The 15,684-nt window shown below is 39.5% G+C and overlaps 3 protein-coding genes across 3 annotated transcripts in view; 2 read left to right on the forward strand and 1 right to left on the reverse strand.

Annotated features, from left to right (window-relative positions):
* LOC110370826 (glucose dehydrogenase [FAD, quinone]) overlaps positions 1–15,684 on the forward strand; it is a 257,804-nt gene that overhangs the window by 18,716 nt on the left and 223,404 nt on the right. The window lies entirely within an intron of this gene.
* LOC110370872 (peptidoglycan-recognition protein LB) overlaps positions 1–15,684 on the forward strand; it is a 67,006-nt gene that overhangs the window by 17,859 nt on the left and 33,463 nt on the right. The gene's annotated exons all lie outside the window — the stretch shown is intronic.
* Positions 24–15,419, reverse strand: Cap-g (Chromosome associated protein G). Its single transcript, XM_064040554.1, has 28 exons — positions 15,110–15,419; positions 14,258–14,428; positions 13,757–13,882; positions 13,288–13,436; positions 12,720–12,879; positions 12,108–12,289; positions 11,473–11,667; positions 10,930–11,090; positions 10,329–10,519; positions 9,910–10,008; positions 9,625–9,696; positions 9,175–9,303; positions 6,611–6,724; positions 6,080–6,257; positions 5,598–5,680; positions 5,222–5,339; positions 4,990–5,075; positions 4,588–4,707; positions 3,990–4,157; positions 3,411–3,507; positions 3,261–3,332; positions 2,821–2,931; positions 2,163–2,297; positions 1,597–1,761; positions 966–1,205; positions 666–796; positions 259–356; positions 24–99 (listed from the first exon to the last, which is right to left on the reverse strand). Exons 1-28 carry the CDS (start codon positions 15,263–15,265, stop codon positions 42–44), a joined length of 3,765 nt encoding a protein of 1,254 aa, XP_063896624.1. The 5' UTR covers positions 15,266–15,419; the 3' UTR covers positions 24–41.

Consider the following 15,684-nt stretch of genomic DNA (forward strand, 5'->3'; position numbering starts at 1 on the left):
ATAGTTATTTTATTATATTTCCTAAAAAATCATGTTATGTACTATTTCTTCTTGCCTTTCCCTTTGCCTTTTTTAGGTATTTCTGGTTCGGGTTCCGATCTGCAACGATACAAATTGCAATGTCAGACAGAGGTCACAGAAACGACCATCGTATTTGTTCTATCTATATATTGTCCCGTAGTTAACACATTTGTAAGGTATATAAAAAGTTTGCAAAACAATCAAAGATTTTAGAGATTATTTTAGAAGATAACTTACTCTTCACTAGCGTCAGGAGTCTCGGGAATAGTGACATTGGCTTTGGAATCTCGTCTGCTTTCAGCCAGCTCGCTTGAGTCGTTCAGCACTGATTGTACCTGAAACAAAAAGAGATTCATCAAAGAGAGAACCATTGATCCAGATTCCAATGACCAAAAGTTGAGTAGCTACACAGCTGATGAACAGAAAAAAATATTTGATAGATTTTTAATTTAATCTCTAAAATATAAGGTTAAATATTTATTGCGAAAAATTTTACAGATTGGACTAGCTTGATGTACTGGTGTCAGTATTTCATACCTTTAGTACCCTAATAGAGATTTACGTCATCTAGCCATACATACAAAACTTCTACTTATACAAACATGAATGCAAAAGTGTACATATATACGATGAAATATACTCACAAACTCCTGTTCATAAACGATAGTATGTAGCATGGTGTCGTCTGAATCGTTGAACGCTGATCGCGAGGAGCCAGCGCTGCTGCGTCGCGACCCGGCTGACGAACGCGTCGTGCGGGTAGATTGGGCCACCACTGAAAACAATTATTTACTTAGGAAATTGAACTTGAAAATTCGTAGTAAATAGTTGTTTACAAAAAACTGACGTTTATGTTGTCGGCAAACTTGGACCTGAATATACAGCGTATCTTCTTCAATCTCGACATTAACTTATCGATAATCGATATACATTTTTTTACTTACCAGGTTTTTCCTTCTGCTTCTTTTTCTCTTGCACTTTACTCTTAACCTTCTCCTTCCCGGAGCCATTAGAGTCGCTACCAGACCCGGACTGTAGTCCCCTTCTCGTGGTAGACCTGCGTACCGTGATATTAGACACGTCCAGGTCTGAAGCTGGTGAGGAGGACTCTTGAGGTGAGGGTACCTTCTTTGGTGATGCTTTGCTCTTGGCTTTGTTGGCTTTCTCTTCGGCTTTGGCTTTTGCTGAAAAAAAAGTAGGTATTGACAACTGTTTTAACAAAGATCCTGTGCCTATCTTTGCTAGACAATTTTGCGATATATTTTATTTTATTTGTAGCGGACCAGAATTGAGTAGCTGTGCGCCTTTGTAGACGGAAAAAAATTATGATATTATAAAAAGTCGAATTTCAGATCAATAAAATGCCAAAACGAGTCAAAGTCAAATACTTGTGTTAAAAGTAGGCTAATTGAATAAACGCGTTGAGTTGAAAAAAACATGGTGTAAGGTGATTTTAGGTTTGAATTATGGTGAAGTTTTATTTAAGAAACATTATCTTTCTTAAATAAAATTGAATTGAAGTAACTACTTCTGTTTGATTTAAAATCAATAAAATAGACTGTAATAATGACTTACCTCTCTCAACATCGACTAAGGAGCGTTGTGACCGGCTCCTCTTGACGCCTTTCTCGTGTTCTTCCTTAGTTTCTTTCTTATTACCTCTCGTCGCCTTCTCCTTGGCGGGCTTGCTTGAGTCTGACCCGCTGGCTTGTCGCGTTATTGATAACTTTTTCTTTTTGCCTAGCAACAAACATGGTTTTATTGTTATTCAAGTAAAATGATAGGTATTATCAAAAGTATTGTGTTATTGGAAACTAAAAAGAAACTCTTAATTTACAAGTGTGAAGTTGGTGAGTCTCCAATCCACCAATCCCATCTGGGAGTACCTAAGAAACTTTGGAGGTATCCAATACCTTGAAATTCAAGATCTTTTTAATTATTACTAGCTCCAAAGAAATAGTAGTTCCTTATAAAAGTACTCCTATAAAAAATATCTTATGTTATTCATCCAAAATCCATCTAGAAGTTTTAGCGTGAAAGAGTAACAAACACGAACACATTATTATTCCTTATAAGTTTTGGTATCATTTCGCACCTACGACATTAGAGAAGTAAAACAAGACAATGTTTAAATGAAATACCTTTAGTAATCTTGGCTTTCTTGACCGGAGATACATCACTGCTGGAGTCTGAGTGAACGTTGGCAGGTTCGGCAGTCGCCGTGTCAGTCTCTGAAGATTCTCTCACGGCACGACTGCTTTCTGCTTGCGGTGGGGCTGCAAATTATTTCGTTAACACATCAGCATAATATAGATGACATACTCTGTTTAGCTTTTATTATAGATGTACGTGGACATTGATTTTATATGCATAAGCTTAGGTACACTTAGTAGTGTCAGAATCACTGATTCATACAACAAAAATGTGCATACATGTACATAGCTCACCTATTTTCTGATGAATTTGGTTGTAATTTTACAAGTTAAGTTAGGTATCGACATAATGTTTCTTTGGAATATTTCCTGTGTGTTACACGGTTATCTGACTTATCATAAGTATGATTCAGTATATTTATAATTGACAATAGTCCATATATGCAACTCTACTAAACTAACTACATTAAAACTCTGTGAAATAACATATCAATTCCTTTATTTTTCAAACAAAACAATATTAGACTACCCACAACTTAAAAAAAAACTGTGCTTCTAGCATAAGAAACGTAAGATTAGGTACACCATTTGAAATAAAAAACCTACTTATTTTGTAAGGAACCATGCCACGTATGTTCTTACTGACCTTCAGAGATCCTAGATATCCCGGCGTCGGGGGGTGAAGTCTCGTCAATTTCCACCTCTTCCTCTACGGTCTCATTGACGACCACGTGCGTGCTCCGTGCTATCGGTTGAGCTGGAAACAGTTATAAATATTAAATTGCTATTCGCTTAATTTTTCTTGCAAACCAGCTTCTTAAGAGTACTACAGCATAATTACTTTCCGAATTCGGATTATATATCCAATTTTAACTTGGATCCCAATTTGTATGTGTGCCTTTCAATACATTTCGTTCAGTCTTTAAAGCGTTCTTTAATTCAAACAAAGTATATTCCTGTGGCTAAACCACTGAATGGATTAGGTTATTTTTTTACAAATCGCTATAGAATATTATATGATATTATATTATATGATTATATGTGATAGAATTTAATGTGATTAGGTTAGCTATTAGATACACTTACGTAGTGATGTAGTAACTCTTCCCATCGGAACGGCTAGTGAGTCTTCTTGCATAGTTACGCCTTCAGTAATACCTGAACAAATTGACACATTTAGTTTCAACTATATTCTTGTAAGGCAAACCATTAGGAGGAGTCCTGAAAGTATGTTACCTGTTTGAGACATCTTGTTGAGACTGGTTCGCTCGGCAGCTTCTAACGCACCTAGATAGCGCGTGAGGTTACGACAAGATTGTTTGTCTGGCAGTTTCTGTAAAAAAGAATGGTATTTTTAGGATTTTGTTTACACATTGCAGAGAGAAGTATTGACTGCGCAAAAACCCAGCAACTTTGATAAGGCTAAACTTTGCCTCACGCCATGCTAGTTTGACTCGTTTCCACCGTTTTATGATGCATCTTTTCAACCAGTGATGTTGTTGGGAAGAGAGGGGGCGTGATGGGTTGTCGGCATTATAAGACTGCTTCTCCATTAATATTACTGCCTAGCCTTTCCCCAACTACTACCACTCAGTTCATATCAAATACCTCCTTCTTAGTTAGCTATTTGATACCTTACGCATGCGCATTGTCCGTATATGACATCATCAGTCAACTTCACAGCAGTACATCTTGATTTCAGTGACACTGAAGGGCATAAATGGCGCTCGTTTCGGGGGCTGTCTTTTGTAAATTTGTCCTTCACAAAGTGCTGATTCAGCCTACTTTGAATAAACGAGCTATATCTATACTCACGAGACACAGGTCCCGTAGCATGTGCGCCAGCTCAGCGGCGAGGCGCGCGTCTCTGGGCGGCGACAGCAGCGCCAGCACGCGACACGCGAGCCCCACCTCGGGAGCACTGGGCCGCCGCACTATGTACTGGCATAACACGGTCGCCATGCCACCTTGGCTGTCTGCCACCTAAATAAAATACAAGTTAAATCAATTTGTAAAAATAATCGGTTCGCTTCATATAAAACACTCGGAAGCCGACCCCAACGTAATTGGCATGCCCCAACAACAACATACAAGGCAGATGATGATATTGCTTCGCTTCGAGCTAGTCTACTGTAATGTAATCCGATAAACGTTTTAATGGAAATTATAACAATTATATTGGATTGCATTTAAATTGTATGAACTTTCGGAGATAAGCTAAGAAAAAAAATGCTTTGAGGTATATAATTACGGCGATCACTGAGAACACGTTGCATGTCGAATGTTAATCTATGTAAAAAAAAAACATTTAATTTTAAATTTCGCACTACCATACCAGTTACAACGTCTTTATTTATTTTTCTACTACAAAAATAGCGTCACTATTTTTAGGTATTTTTCACACACAACTTACTTCATGGTTAACCCTGGTGAGAGACACGATGAATCTGACGACTGCCTCCTGATCGATCTCAGCCAGCGGCGAACTGGACGGCGCGTTGGCAAGAGTGCGAAGAGTAGGCAGGGTTGCTTTCTGTTTGAAAAAAAAAAAATAACTTGTATTACGTTACAACTGTCATTAGTTGATTGATATTATCTTCATTGATCTTCCATTTCTCTCCCAAGTCTTGATAAAAATCAAATCAGTCAAATATATCTACTTTCCTTAGGCTGGTAAAAAGCAACCTATATCTGTTATTTTCGCATTATAGTATTAGTAAGCGTCATTATTTTCGCAAAGACCACACTGGTTTTTTTACATGAGATTGCGAAATACCTATAACGTAGGTATATATAGGTATTTTCATTCGCTAACCTGAATCTGTTCCTGAGCACCATCCACAGTCGTCGGAAACGTTTCGAAGAACACGCCAATACACTGCCTCAGCATATCTTCATCCACTATGAACATAAACACACATTTGAAGCATTTTCCACCTTAACTAGATATGATAAAGTCGAATTTTCCATAGTATCAATTTTCAAAGCTATATCACCTATATAGCTATGAACCTTAATGTTTCTTAATAATGTTGAATATAGCATACCTGTGGCTGGGTTGAACCAGAGAAGCAGTAACCTGCTGAGAATAGCGGGAGACTCCAGGTGACCTAGTTGCAGTAGACGGCACAGACCTTCTACTATGATCAGTCTGTATGCTGCACACTAGACAAGAAAAAAAGAAATGTTATACAAAACTTCTTATTTATCTACCTGATGTATGTACCAAATGTTTTGAGAATTTTATTGACGAGGAAAAATAAAAATAATTTCTTACGGCGAGATTCTCCTAAACCAGAAGAAATATTTGTGTGAGTCATTATTACCGCATTTCGGTGGCATTTCGCTTTTATGTAATCCTTTGTGCTTTATCAGTTCTTTATGGGTTTGTGGTAAAAAGACCAAATAAATATTAATACTTACAGTGCTATCCATAATCTTTAAGAGCAGCTCGATGACTGTGCTGTGTGCTGGCGACATCGATATGACTGATTCTGAAATGCTACCTGCAACAATAATTTTACACTTTTAAGGATATCCGTTGCTAGGGATGAGATACTTAGAAATAATTTTCGCGGTTTAGAGACGCAAAGGACAAAACGTAGCTCGAACTCAGTCTTAATTTAAAATTATATATCTTTTTGCGGTGGTGGACTTGGGGTTCCATATGTATCAACCATGCGACTATTGATAATGTCTTAGAAAAATGATTTCAAAGCTTTTGTTTCAGAAGAATGCTTCGTTTAGCAGCATCATTGATTAGAAATAAATTGGCAATATAATATACCGCCATTATTTATATTGTAAACAAATATCTAAAGTGCAATACATAAAGCCCAAATTTGAATGTTATAATTTTTGGCGGGTAGCACTAGAGTCGTATTTGCAAGCTAAAACCTACTCACCATCATCATCCATAACACTATGATAAGTGCTGCGTTTTTTAGTAGTATTAACGGTATTAACAGTTGTATCTTCCTGGTTGGTCTCGTCTTCGAACAGCCTCGCGCCGTGGACGCAGAGCAAGTCCACTATGCAGCGGAGAACGGTCGATACTGTGCGTTCGTTTGATGTGTCGATAAGCTGGGAAATATAGTATAACTAAGTATGCTTGATCTGTAATAACGGGCTAGGACTGGTTTTCAGCCATGGCGGCTGTTCTCATAAAGGAGATCAGCCAACTGCGGACACAGGTGCACTTACTATTCCTTCACTATCTGCGCCCGATGGGACGGTAATCCGACACCACCAGAAAGAGATCAGGGGCGCAGGACCGACATTAACGTGCACGATGCACGCTTTCCGATGCACGGGTGTATCAATCGAATTATTATAAAGCTGTTTCTTTTTAGATCTGTCCAAATAATTATGGAGAGTATGACTGTACAGTTGTTTTCTCTGTGTAACGTTTTAGACCACAAGTTTAGTATACTCACATTAGCAAAGAAGAAGGCCTTGTTTTCTTTGGCAAACTCCTTGTCCAGCATTCCATACAGAGCAACCGTTTCTAGGGCTGTCTCGATTATTTCCGGATTTTGGAAGATATCCACCTACAATCAAAACATGTCTATAGGTACACCACACTTCTAAAATTAGGATGAAGTAAGAGGATTGCTGAACCTTCTTTTTTTAAATTAGGTAATTAGTAAAAATGCTTTTTACATTTGTTACTCATTAGACTGTTATAATTCGTGCCAAAGTAAGCCGCTCCTTACCAAACTTTCTAAGTTGAAACAAATGGTAAACGTATATCTTTGCTCGGAAGTTGGATGCGAGCCGCCATTAAGTTTGGCGGCTACGTTACTACATACCTCTAGCTCGTTGAATATCATCTGCATGATGGGAGTGACAGTGTTGAGCTGCGGCGTGTCCAGAGCGCTGTTCAGTATCGTCAGACACTTGTTCAGCGTCGCCGTGTCTGACAGCTTCTGACTTTGTTACTGTCTACTATGTTACTACATACCTCCAGCTCATTGAATATCATCTGCATGATGGGAGTGACAGTGTTGAGCTGCGGCGTGTCCAGAGCGCTGTTCAGTATCGTCAGACACTTGTTCAGCGTCGCCGTGTCAGACAGCTTCTGACTTTGTTACTATGTTACTACATACCTCCAGCTCGTTGAATATCATCTGCATGATGGGAGTGACAGTGTTGAGCTGCGGCGTGTCCAGAGCGCTGTTCAGTATCGTCAGACACTTGTTCAGCGTCGCCGTGTCTGACAGCTTCTGACTTTGTTACTGTCTACTATGTTACTACATACCTCCAGCTCATTGAATATCATCTGCATGATGGGAGTGACAGTGTTGAGCTGCGGCGTGTCCAGAGCGCTGTTCAGTATCGTCAGACACTTGTTCAGCGTCGCCGTGTCAGACAGCTTCTGACTTTGTTACTATGTTACTACATACCTCCAGCTCGTTGAATATCATCTGCATGATGGGAGTGACAGTGTTGAGCTGCGGCGTGTCCAGAGCGCTGTTCAGTATCGTCAGACACTTGTTCAGCGTCGCCGTGTCAGACAGCTTCTGACTTTGTTACTATGTTACTACATACCTCCAGCTCGTTGAATATCATCTGCATGATGGGAGTGACAGTGTTGAGCTGCGGCGTGTCCAGAGCGCTGTTCAGTATCGTCAGACACTTGTTCAGCGTCGCCGTGTCAGACAGCTTCTGACTTTGTTACTATGTTACTACATACCTCCAGCTCGTTGAATATCATCTGCATGATGGGAGTGACAGTGTTGAGCTGCGGCGTGTCCAGAGCGCTGTTCAGTATCGTCAGACACTTGTTCAGCGTCGCCGTGTCAGACAGCTTCTGACTTTGTTACTATGTTACTACATACCTCCAGCTCGTTGAATATCATCTGCATGATGGGAGTGACAGTGTTGAGCTGCGGCGTGTCCAGAGCGCTGTTCAGTATCGTCAGACACTTGTTCAGCGTCGCCGTGTCAGACAGCTTCTGACTTTGTTACTATGTTACTACATACCTCCAGCTCGTTGAATATCATCTGCATGATGGGAGTGACAGTGTTGAGCTGCGGCGTGTCCAGAGCGCTGTTCAGTATCGTCAGACACTTGTTCAGCGTCGCCGTGTCAGACAGCTTCTGACTTTGTTACTATGTTACTACATACCTCCAGCTCGTTGAATATCATCTGCATGATGGGAGTGACAGTGTTGAGCTGCGGCGTGTCCAGAGCGCTGTTCAGTATCGTCAGACACTTGTTCAGCGTCGCCGTGTCAGACAGCTTCTGACTTTGTTACTATGTTACTACATACCTCCAGCTCGTTGAATATCATCTGCATGATGGGAGTGACAGTGTTGAGCTGCGGCGTGTCCAGAGCGCTGTTCAGTATCGTCAGACACTTGTTCAGCGTCGCCGTGTCAGACAGCTTCTGACTTTGTTACTATGTTACTACATACCTCCAGCTCGTTGAATATCATCTGCATGATGGGAGTGACAGTGTTGAGCTGCGGCGTGTCCAGAGCGCTGTTCAGTATCGTCAGACACTTGTTCAGCGTCGCCGTGTCAGACAGCTTCTGACTTTGTTACTATGTTACTACATACCTCCAGCTCGTTGAATATCATCTGCATGATGGGAGTGACAGTGTTGAGCTGCGGCGTGTCCAGAGCGCTGTTCAGTATCGTCAGACACTTGTTCAGCGTCGCCGTGTCAGACAGCTTCTGACTTTGTTACTATGTTACTACATACCTCTAGCTCGTTGAATATCATCTGCATGATGGGAGTGACAGTGTTGAGCTGCGGCGTGTCCAGAGCGCTGTTCAGTATCGTCAGACACTTGTTCAGCGTCGCCGTGTCAGACAGCTTCTGACTTTGTTACTATGTTACTACATACCTCCAGCTCGTTGAATATCATCTGCATGATGGGAGTGACAGTGTTGAGCTGCGGCGTGTCCAGAGCGCTGTTCAGTATCGTCAGACACTTGTTCAGCGTCGCCGTGTCAGACAGCTTCTGACTTTGTTACTATGTTACTACATACCTCCAGCTCGTTGAATATCATCTGCATGATGGGAGTGACAGTGTTGAGCTGCGGCGTGTCCAGAGCGCTGTTCAGTATCGTCAGACACTTGTTCAGCGTCGCCGTGTCAGACAGCTTCTCTTTTATCGTCTGTCAAATGATCATTTATTAATCTTTGTTCGGCAATTTTTTGGACAGATGGCGTGACAACTTACGGCTGTTCAAAATAATCTATCCATCTATTGTTTTACTTACTATCTCTAGATAGGAATTTGAAATTACTTGTTGTCAAAATTCTATTTCTAGTAAGCAATATGGGGAACGGCCGTTAGACGTCTATTATCGAGATTAGTGGACTCCATCGAAGGATCGGGAAGTGTGAAAGCAGGATAGGCAGGCTTTTGCAAAGCAGTGGGACATAATAGGCTGGTAATAATAATAATTTGTGAATGGTGGTTAAAAACGACTTACTGGTACAGGTGCCGGAGGTGGCGCCGCTGGCTGAATGGATAACTCATCTAGCTTCTTTTGAATATCAGCCACCTAAGTAAAATAAATAAAAATAAAATTATTTGTATGTGTCGGCTGCAAGCTTGGAAACTTCCGACATATTGACAAAAAAGTAAAATTTTTGTAGGGTAATTAGAAAAATTAAAAAAATATTTATTGCATGTTTTGAAAAAAAACAGCATACAAAATTTTCTTCATACGTTTGTTTTTGTTTACTTTTTATATTGATGTCCAGTATTTATTTACCTTAGCTTTGCATTCGGCCGCTAGCGAGTAGTTCTGGTCTCTGACGGCTTCCTCTTGAGCTTCAATAGCGACGTTCAGTGATACACGCAGTCGCGCTCTCTATGTACAAATAACAGAAATATAGTACCATAACTTTGTTTATTATACAATAAGATATAATATTTATATATTTCCTGGTGTATCAACAAGCGGCATATGTTTTCTAGGCTGCCGCCCTGGTTGACTAAAGGGCTCAATAAAGAACATGATGGCTTTTAATCAGAAAGAGTTTGACAGTTTCTCACGCTGCACCCACAGCGGAAGGGGTCTTTTGATGACATCCCACCAAAAAAGGGTGGAGATTTGAAGCAAAGAGATATACTAACTTACTTCTCCACTACTTTTGATGTCTCTTATTAACCTTTTAAATAGCTAAATACCTGTAACTTAGCCTCGGTGCAGTCGACAGGCGGCGGCGGCGGCGGGGACGGCTGCTCGGGCTCGGGCGGGTCGCGGAGTGACGATATGACGCTACTTATGACCTCCATCCGACCTGTCAGCTCCGGCACCACTAGTTCTAGAGCCCACACGAATGCGCGGATCACGTCGGCATTTAGAACTCCGTAGTCACCTAGGAGGTACAAGATATAGGCATTAGGTACTATTTAGGAACTATTCTTGTATAACATATTATCACTTTAGTTGGGACGAATATTAATTACGAAATTAATGTTTCTTTTCCTAATACTAATGTTAAAATTATATTCCAGAAGCAGTACCAAATCAAGCAGTTAATCTATTTAACATAAGCTTTATGCTCCTAGGAAACGTTGCCAGAATAAAATCATATTCATAATCATATAACATAGACAAAGTACACTTACGCCATTGCTAAGATGCCATAACGCAGAGTGCATGATAAAAAAGGCGAAAATATATGAATATCAAAGTTGTAGGTTAAGCTCGCTGTTGTACGTAAAGTTTTTTGTATTTTTGTGCGTGTTTCTTATATTAAGTGTACATTAAATAATATTAAATTACCAGTAAGCACATCAGTGATAAGCGACTGCAACGCGCTTCTCCCGGCGGGGTCCGTCACGTCATACACTCGTAACATAGTTCCCAGCTCGTGTAGAACGTACTGACGCGTACTGAACCCGACTGGATCCTCAGTTTCGGATGGACAGGGGGATTCTACGATACTGGGAGCGTAAACATATACATGAATTTACTTAAAAATATTTCATATGTTAAGGGAAAAGTAAGTCTTGTAATAAATATGGATGTTTGCCATCGCTATCTATATTTATGCAGGCATTATTTATATATACTTATATTCTGAACAAGACATGTATTAAAATAATAACAAAGAAAATTATTACAAGGCAGAAACCAAGGTGTTTCTTTCAGACCCCTCTTTAAAACTAATTCCTGGATATACTATCAATTTTCTTTTACTCTTACATTAAAGTTTTTGGTTAAGTAGGCTTTTCACCCAACTGTATTCAAACCTGGACTTATTACCTATGCAAAACGAATTCCACCTTTTTGCACTTCTAAAACTAATTTCAAACCATAACTCACGCTCTAATATATCCAATTAGTATCACCAGATCCGGCAGTATAGTTTCCAATGTTTCATCATCGTCAATCTTCTGCAAATGTTCCGCTAGATGGCGCCAGTACCACGCGGTCTCCTTGTTGAGCTTCTCGGCGGGGATCAGGCGGAGTGTCTTGTCTGTGGGCAGCCATTCTAGGAGTTCCGATATTGGGAGACGTCTGGGGGAAAAAAGGCTGATTATGTTATTTGATTTTGGAGGAAATGTTTATTACTTTGAAGGATTGGGCAATGTATTAAGTGAAGTAGCATATATTAAGTGGGTGAGAAAAATTGAGGCTATAATTAAATTAACAACATATGTGGAAAAACTAAAAACATTCGCTAAGCACAGACAAATTCTACATAATCTTAGAAACTTTTGCTCAACTTTCGAAGCATCTCTGTGTGATTATATAATTCTTATAATCACACAGAGATGTTTGTGAGTAGGTACTTAATTTAAAAAATAGCTTAATAGCTTATACATCAGAATAAGTAGCTTTTTATACGGGTGCGGAAGTAATTTCCTGTGAAAGATGGTAAAACCACGATGAAAATGTTTGGTGACGAATTTAACAATAATATGAAGATGACCTTATATGTATTTTAATATACTCACTTGAACAGCGACTCAAGTAGTTTCCCAGCCACATACTGCGAGTCCTTGGCATCATGAGCGTTATCCAGTCTGATAGCTTTGAGCAGGTCCACAATGTTGCCTTGGAATGTGCTCAGCCAACCTGGTATGAGGATTTCTTCCACCACGCGACGGACGCGCACTGAACGTTCCGTTAAACCCACCTGTGTATAACAATATTTAAAAAAGTGATCAAAAAATTTACAAAGTTTAATTTATTTCATAGATGTCCTTTTCTATGGTTAACATGTTAGCTTGAAGTATGTGTCTCGGGTTTGATTCCCGGGACGGCCCGAAATCACTTTGTGGGTTTTAGAAGACTTTCACAAAGCAGACCAGAGCCTGGGAGTTGGTGATTGATACCCCCGTGTATCGGAGAGCACGTAAATGTCGGTCCTGCGCCTGATCTCTCTCCTGTCGTGTCGTATTGCCGTCCCATCGCAAGCAGAGAGTGAAGGAATAGTGAGTGCACCTGTGTCTGCGCAAATGCCTGTGCACTATATGTCCTGCGCAGTTGGCTAATCTTCTTATATGAGAACAGTCGCCGTAGTCGATAATTCGCTAGGAGGACATCATAGCCCTTTGAAATCTCACCTTCAATGTTAACACTCTCTGCCTAACTCTGAGCTGTGTTACATTGATAGCGGCGATGTATAAGAAGGCGGCGCGGCGCACTGCCTCGTCCACGTCACACAGCCGCTCTAACACGAAGGGCACGTTGCGGCTGCACTTCGCTATTGACATCACTATGGCTCTGGGAATTAAAAAGAATGGTCTTTGGGTGATGAACTACAGTCAATTATTTACTGCCTACAGCCAAAACAAAAAAGCTCAATAGTTCAAAACTTACTAGTGTATCGAAAGAGAAGATGATTGACATCTGTAGATTAAGTTGAAGTACCTCAAACTTATTGCAGACAAGGTTTTTTACAGGAAGGAAGCTGGTTGCCAGATTTTTTTATTCTAGTAGGTAACAGTTACGTAAAGCAAGCAGATTGAAACAGCGTGAAGCAAACGAATTGGACCAGTGCTGGCTACCAGCTTTTTTACAGTATATGGCCTCAAAATGTATGTGATATCGTAAAAGATTCATATTGAAATTTACTTATTGAGCAAGAATATACATTTTAGTAACTTTAAAATGGCAGCAAACTGGACATACCTTCTAACAGAAGAGCTAGGATCACAGCTCATGTGGAACCGGTAAGCTCTGGTGACTTCATCATCTTGCTCCATGGGGTTCTGCAGTCTTTGCAGCGCGAGGGCTGCGCGACAACGTACTGCTCCTCGCGTGTCTTGTAGTCTTTGCATCTGGTGACAGAATTCATTATGAGTTACTATTTACATTACACAAGCATTTTCATTTTCATTATGTTCAATATTAAAGGCGAGTGCACCATTTAGCTATAAGTTTGGTTATCACACCAGCATGAAATAGCCACCCATTACTCAAATTGGCAATTTGACAATTGAAAAATGGTTCAGATATTTTTATAGTTTCATGGGACAACTCACCGTAAGTCTGATAGAAACTTAAGATCATAGGTAAAGTTCAGGGTAAAGTTGAGAATAAGTTGGTTTCTACAATGCTTGAATACCAGTAATATTAGTATTTATTCCATGTTTGTTACCTGTGAGGCGAGCAACTTGTCACAAAGATCATCATCAAGTGAGGCATCATCACCGAGAGCAGACAGAACAGCCGCCAGCAGCTGACTGGCGCGGTACCTCACTGACTGGCCGGAAACACATTGACACTGTAAATAAAAAGATTAATAAAATAATTTTGATAGTGACATACATTATATTACATACATTGGCATTGGAAAAAAAAAGTAAAAAAAAACATGAAAAGTTTCAATTTATAGTTAGGTAGGTTCTATATTATGATTGTATAAGTACATTTTTGCTTTTTTGTATTTAAAGTTTCAATGCATGATTCTAAGCAAACACTAGTGGGAAATATGTAAGCCTAAATGTATGTTTGATAGGTGCTGTTGAGTAGTTATACATAGTACATGATTGCAGATTGCTATAAGATAAACAATGTATGTATTCACCAGTCTAATCATACAACTGAAACTTTTTGACCTTATTATTAAATAGTTATTCGAATTTCTACAGATACTTACGTCAAAGATAACATCAAATATGAACAGCAAGAACTCCTCCTCATCATCCAGGGATGTGCAGAACGTAGCCACAAACTGTACCACTCTGTCCACATTGGCACTTGTGTCTCCGAATGTGAACAAGTACATTATTGCGTTCTTGAAGCTCTCCCGGAAACTGTCCTCGTCCAGCTACAAGTTAAAATAGTATCATCATTGTTATTCAGCCATGTTATATCTCCAAGGAACACCAAGCTAAGTCATGGGTGAAATAAAATTCATCCTCTGAGCCTTTTTCCCAGCTATGGGTGCTTACATAAAGAAACAGGTTGCCGGTACAAACAAACCTGTACGGGTAGGTACCGATCAGTGCAGGTATAATATTTCAATACAATCCTATTGACTCACTTATAAAGGAACAGGTTACCTGTTTACTTGTTTCTTTAGAATATTATACCTGCACTGATCGGTATCTACCCGTACAGGTTTGTCTGTACCAGCAACCTGTTTCTTTATGTAAGCACCCTATTTTGGGGTTGGCTTAGTTTCATGGGCGAAATAAAATTACTAACTAAGATTTAGTAGAGCTGTATTTCAATGGTAAAATATATGTATATGTAGCTGTTATAAGGCAAACTCTATTATATGGTTTCAAGTTAGTAAAAGGGGTCTGTAGTCAAATAAGAATTTCTAAATCCTGTATGTTTGATCTTTAAAATGTCTCAGCAGGAAAGGATCACAAAGATCATGGATATACATGTTTTTATAATAGCTTAAAATGAATTCCTGTAGTATAAACAACAGAGTCACAAACACCGAAAAGCCTCTACAAGTTGTATCTACTGTTGTGGCTAAAATAGCATACATAATTACCTTTTTATACAACTTAATCATTTCCTTAACATATTTCTTGTGTTGAACCACGTTGTATTGAACGTTTTGGAATATTTTGAACATTATAGGATTGTTTCGAGGATTCGGTTTAGCCCCCGCCACTGGCTGCAACACTTCAGCGTCTGTTGGAGGCATTTTACTGATATTGTAACTTAATGGACTTATTTATAGTGAGTTATCATTAAATTTAAAACTATTTTCGGTGTTTTCCACTCAGTTTCACTACTTTTTGAGATAAACAAATAAGTTCGTATAAATTCGCGCCCACAACCGTTTTGTTTTTAAATATTTGACAGTTTGACTTTTGACAATGACATTACATTTCAAGGCGCATGACGCCACGGGGTACGATGTTGCCAACTAAAAAAATATGAATATTAGAGTAGTAACGACTTAAACTATATAGTTACTTATTCAGTTACTTTTTCGTTATTTACGGTTTTAAAAAAATAACTTGTTTCGTAACGAGAAGAAAATAGGTGAAATTTTCAAGACTGTTGACTTTTCGTTGAATATTAGCCTAATTGCTTCATTGCTAACAAAATAAAAACAAA

Source organism: Helicoverpa armigera, chromosome 22, assembly GCF_030705265.1.
Source record: "Helicoverpa armigera isolate CAAS_96S chromosome 22, ASM3070526v1, whole genome shotgun sequence".
NCBI classification, from domain to species: domain Eukaryota; kingdom Metazoa; phylum Arthropoda; class Insecta; order Lepidoptera; family Noctuidae; genus Helicoverpa; species Helicoverpa armigera.

Bases quoted from the DNA above. Each gene is read 5' to 3' on its own strand.
- Cap-g (XM_064040554.1), bottom strand. From the start codon at position 15,265: ATGCCTCCAACAGACGCTGAAGTGTTGCAGCCAGTGGCGGGGGCTAAA. The intron at 5,076-5,221 runs GTATGCTATATT...TTATGTTCATAG, and splicing joins CTGGTTCAACCCAGCCACAG to TGGATGAAGATATGCTGAGG. The intron at 3,508-3,989 runs GTGAGTATAGAT...TCTTTTTTACAG, and splicing joins TGCTACGGGACCTGTGTCTC to AAACTGCCAGACAAACAATC.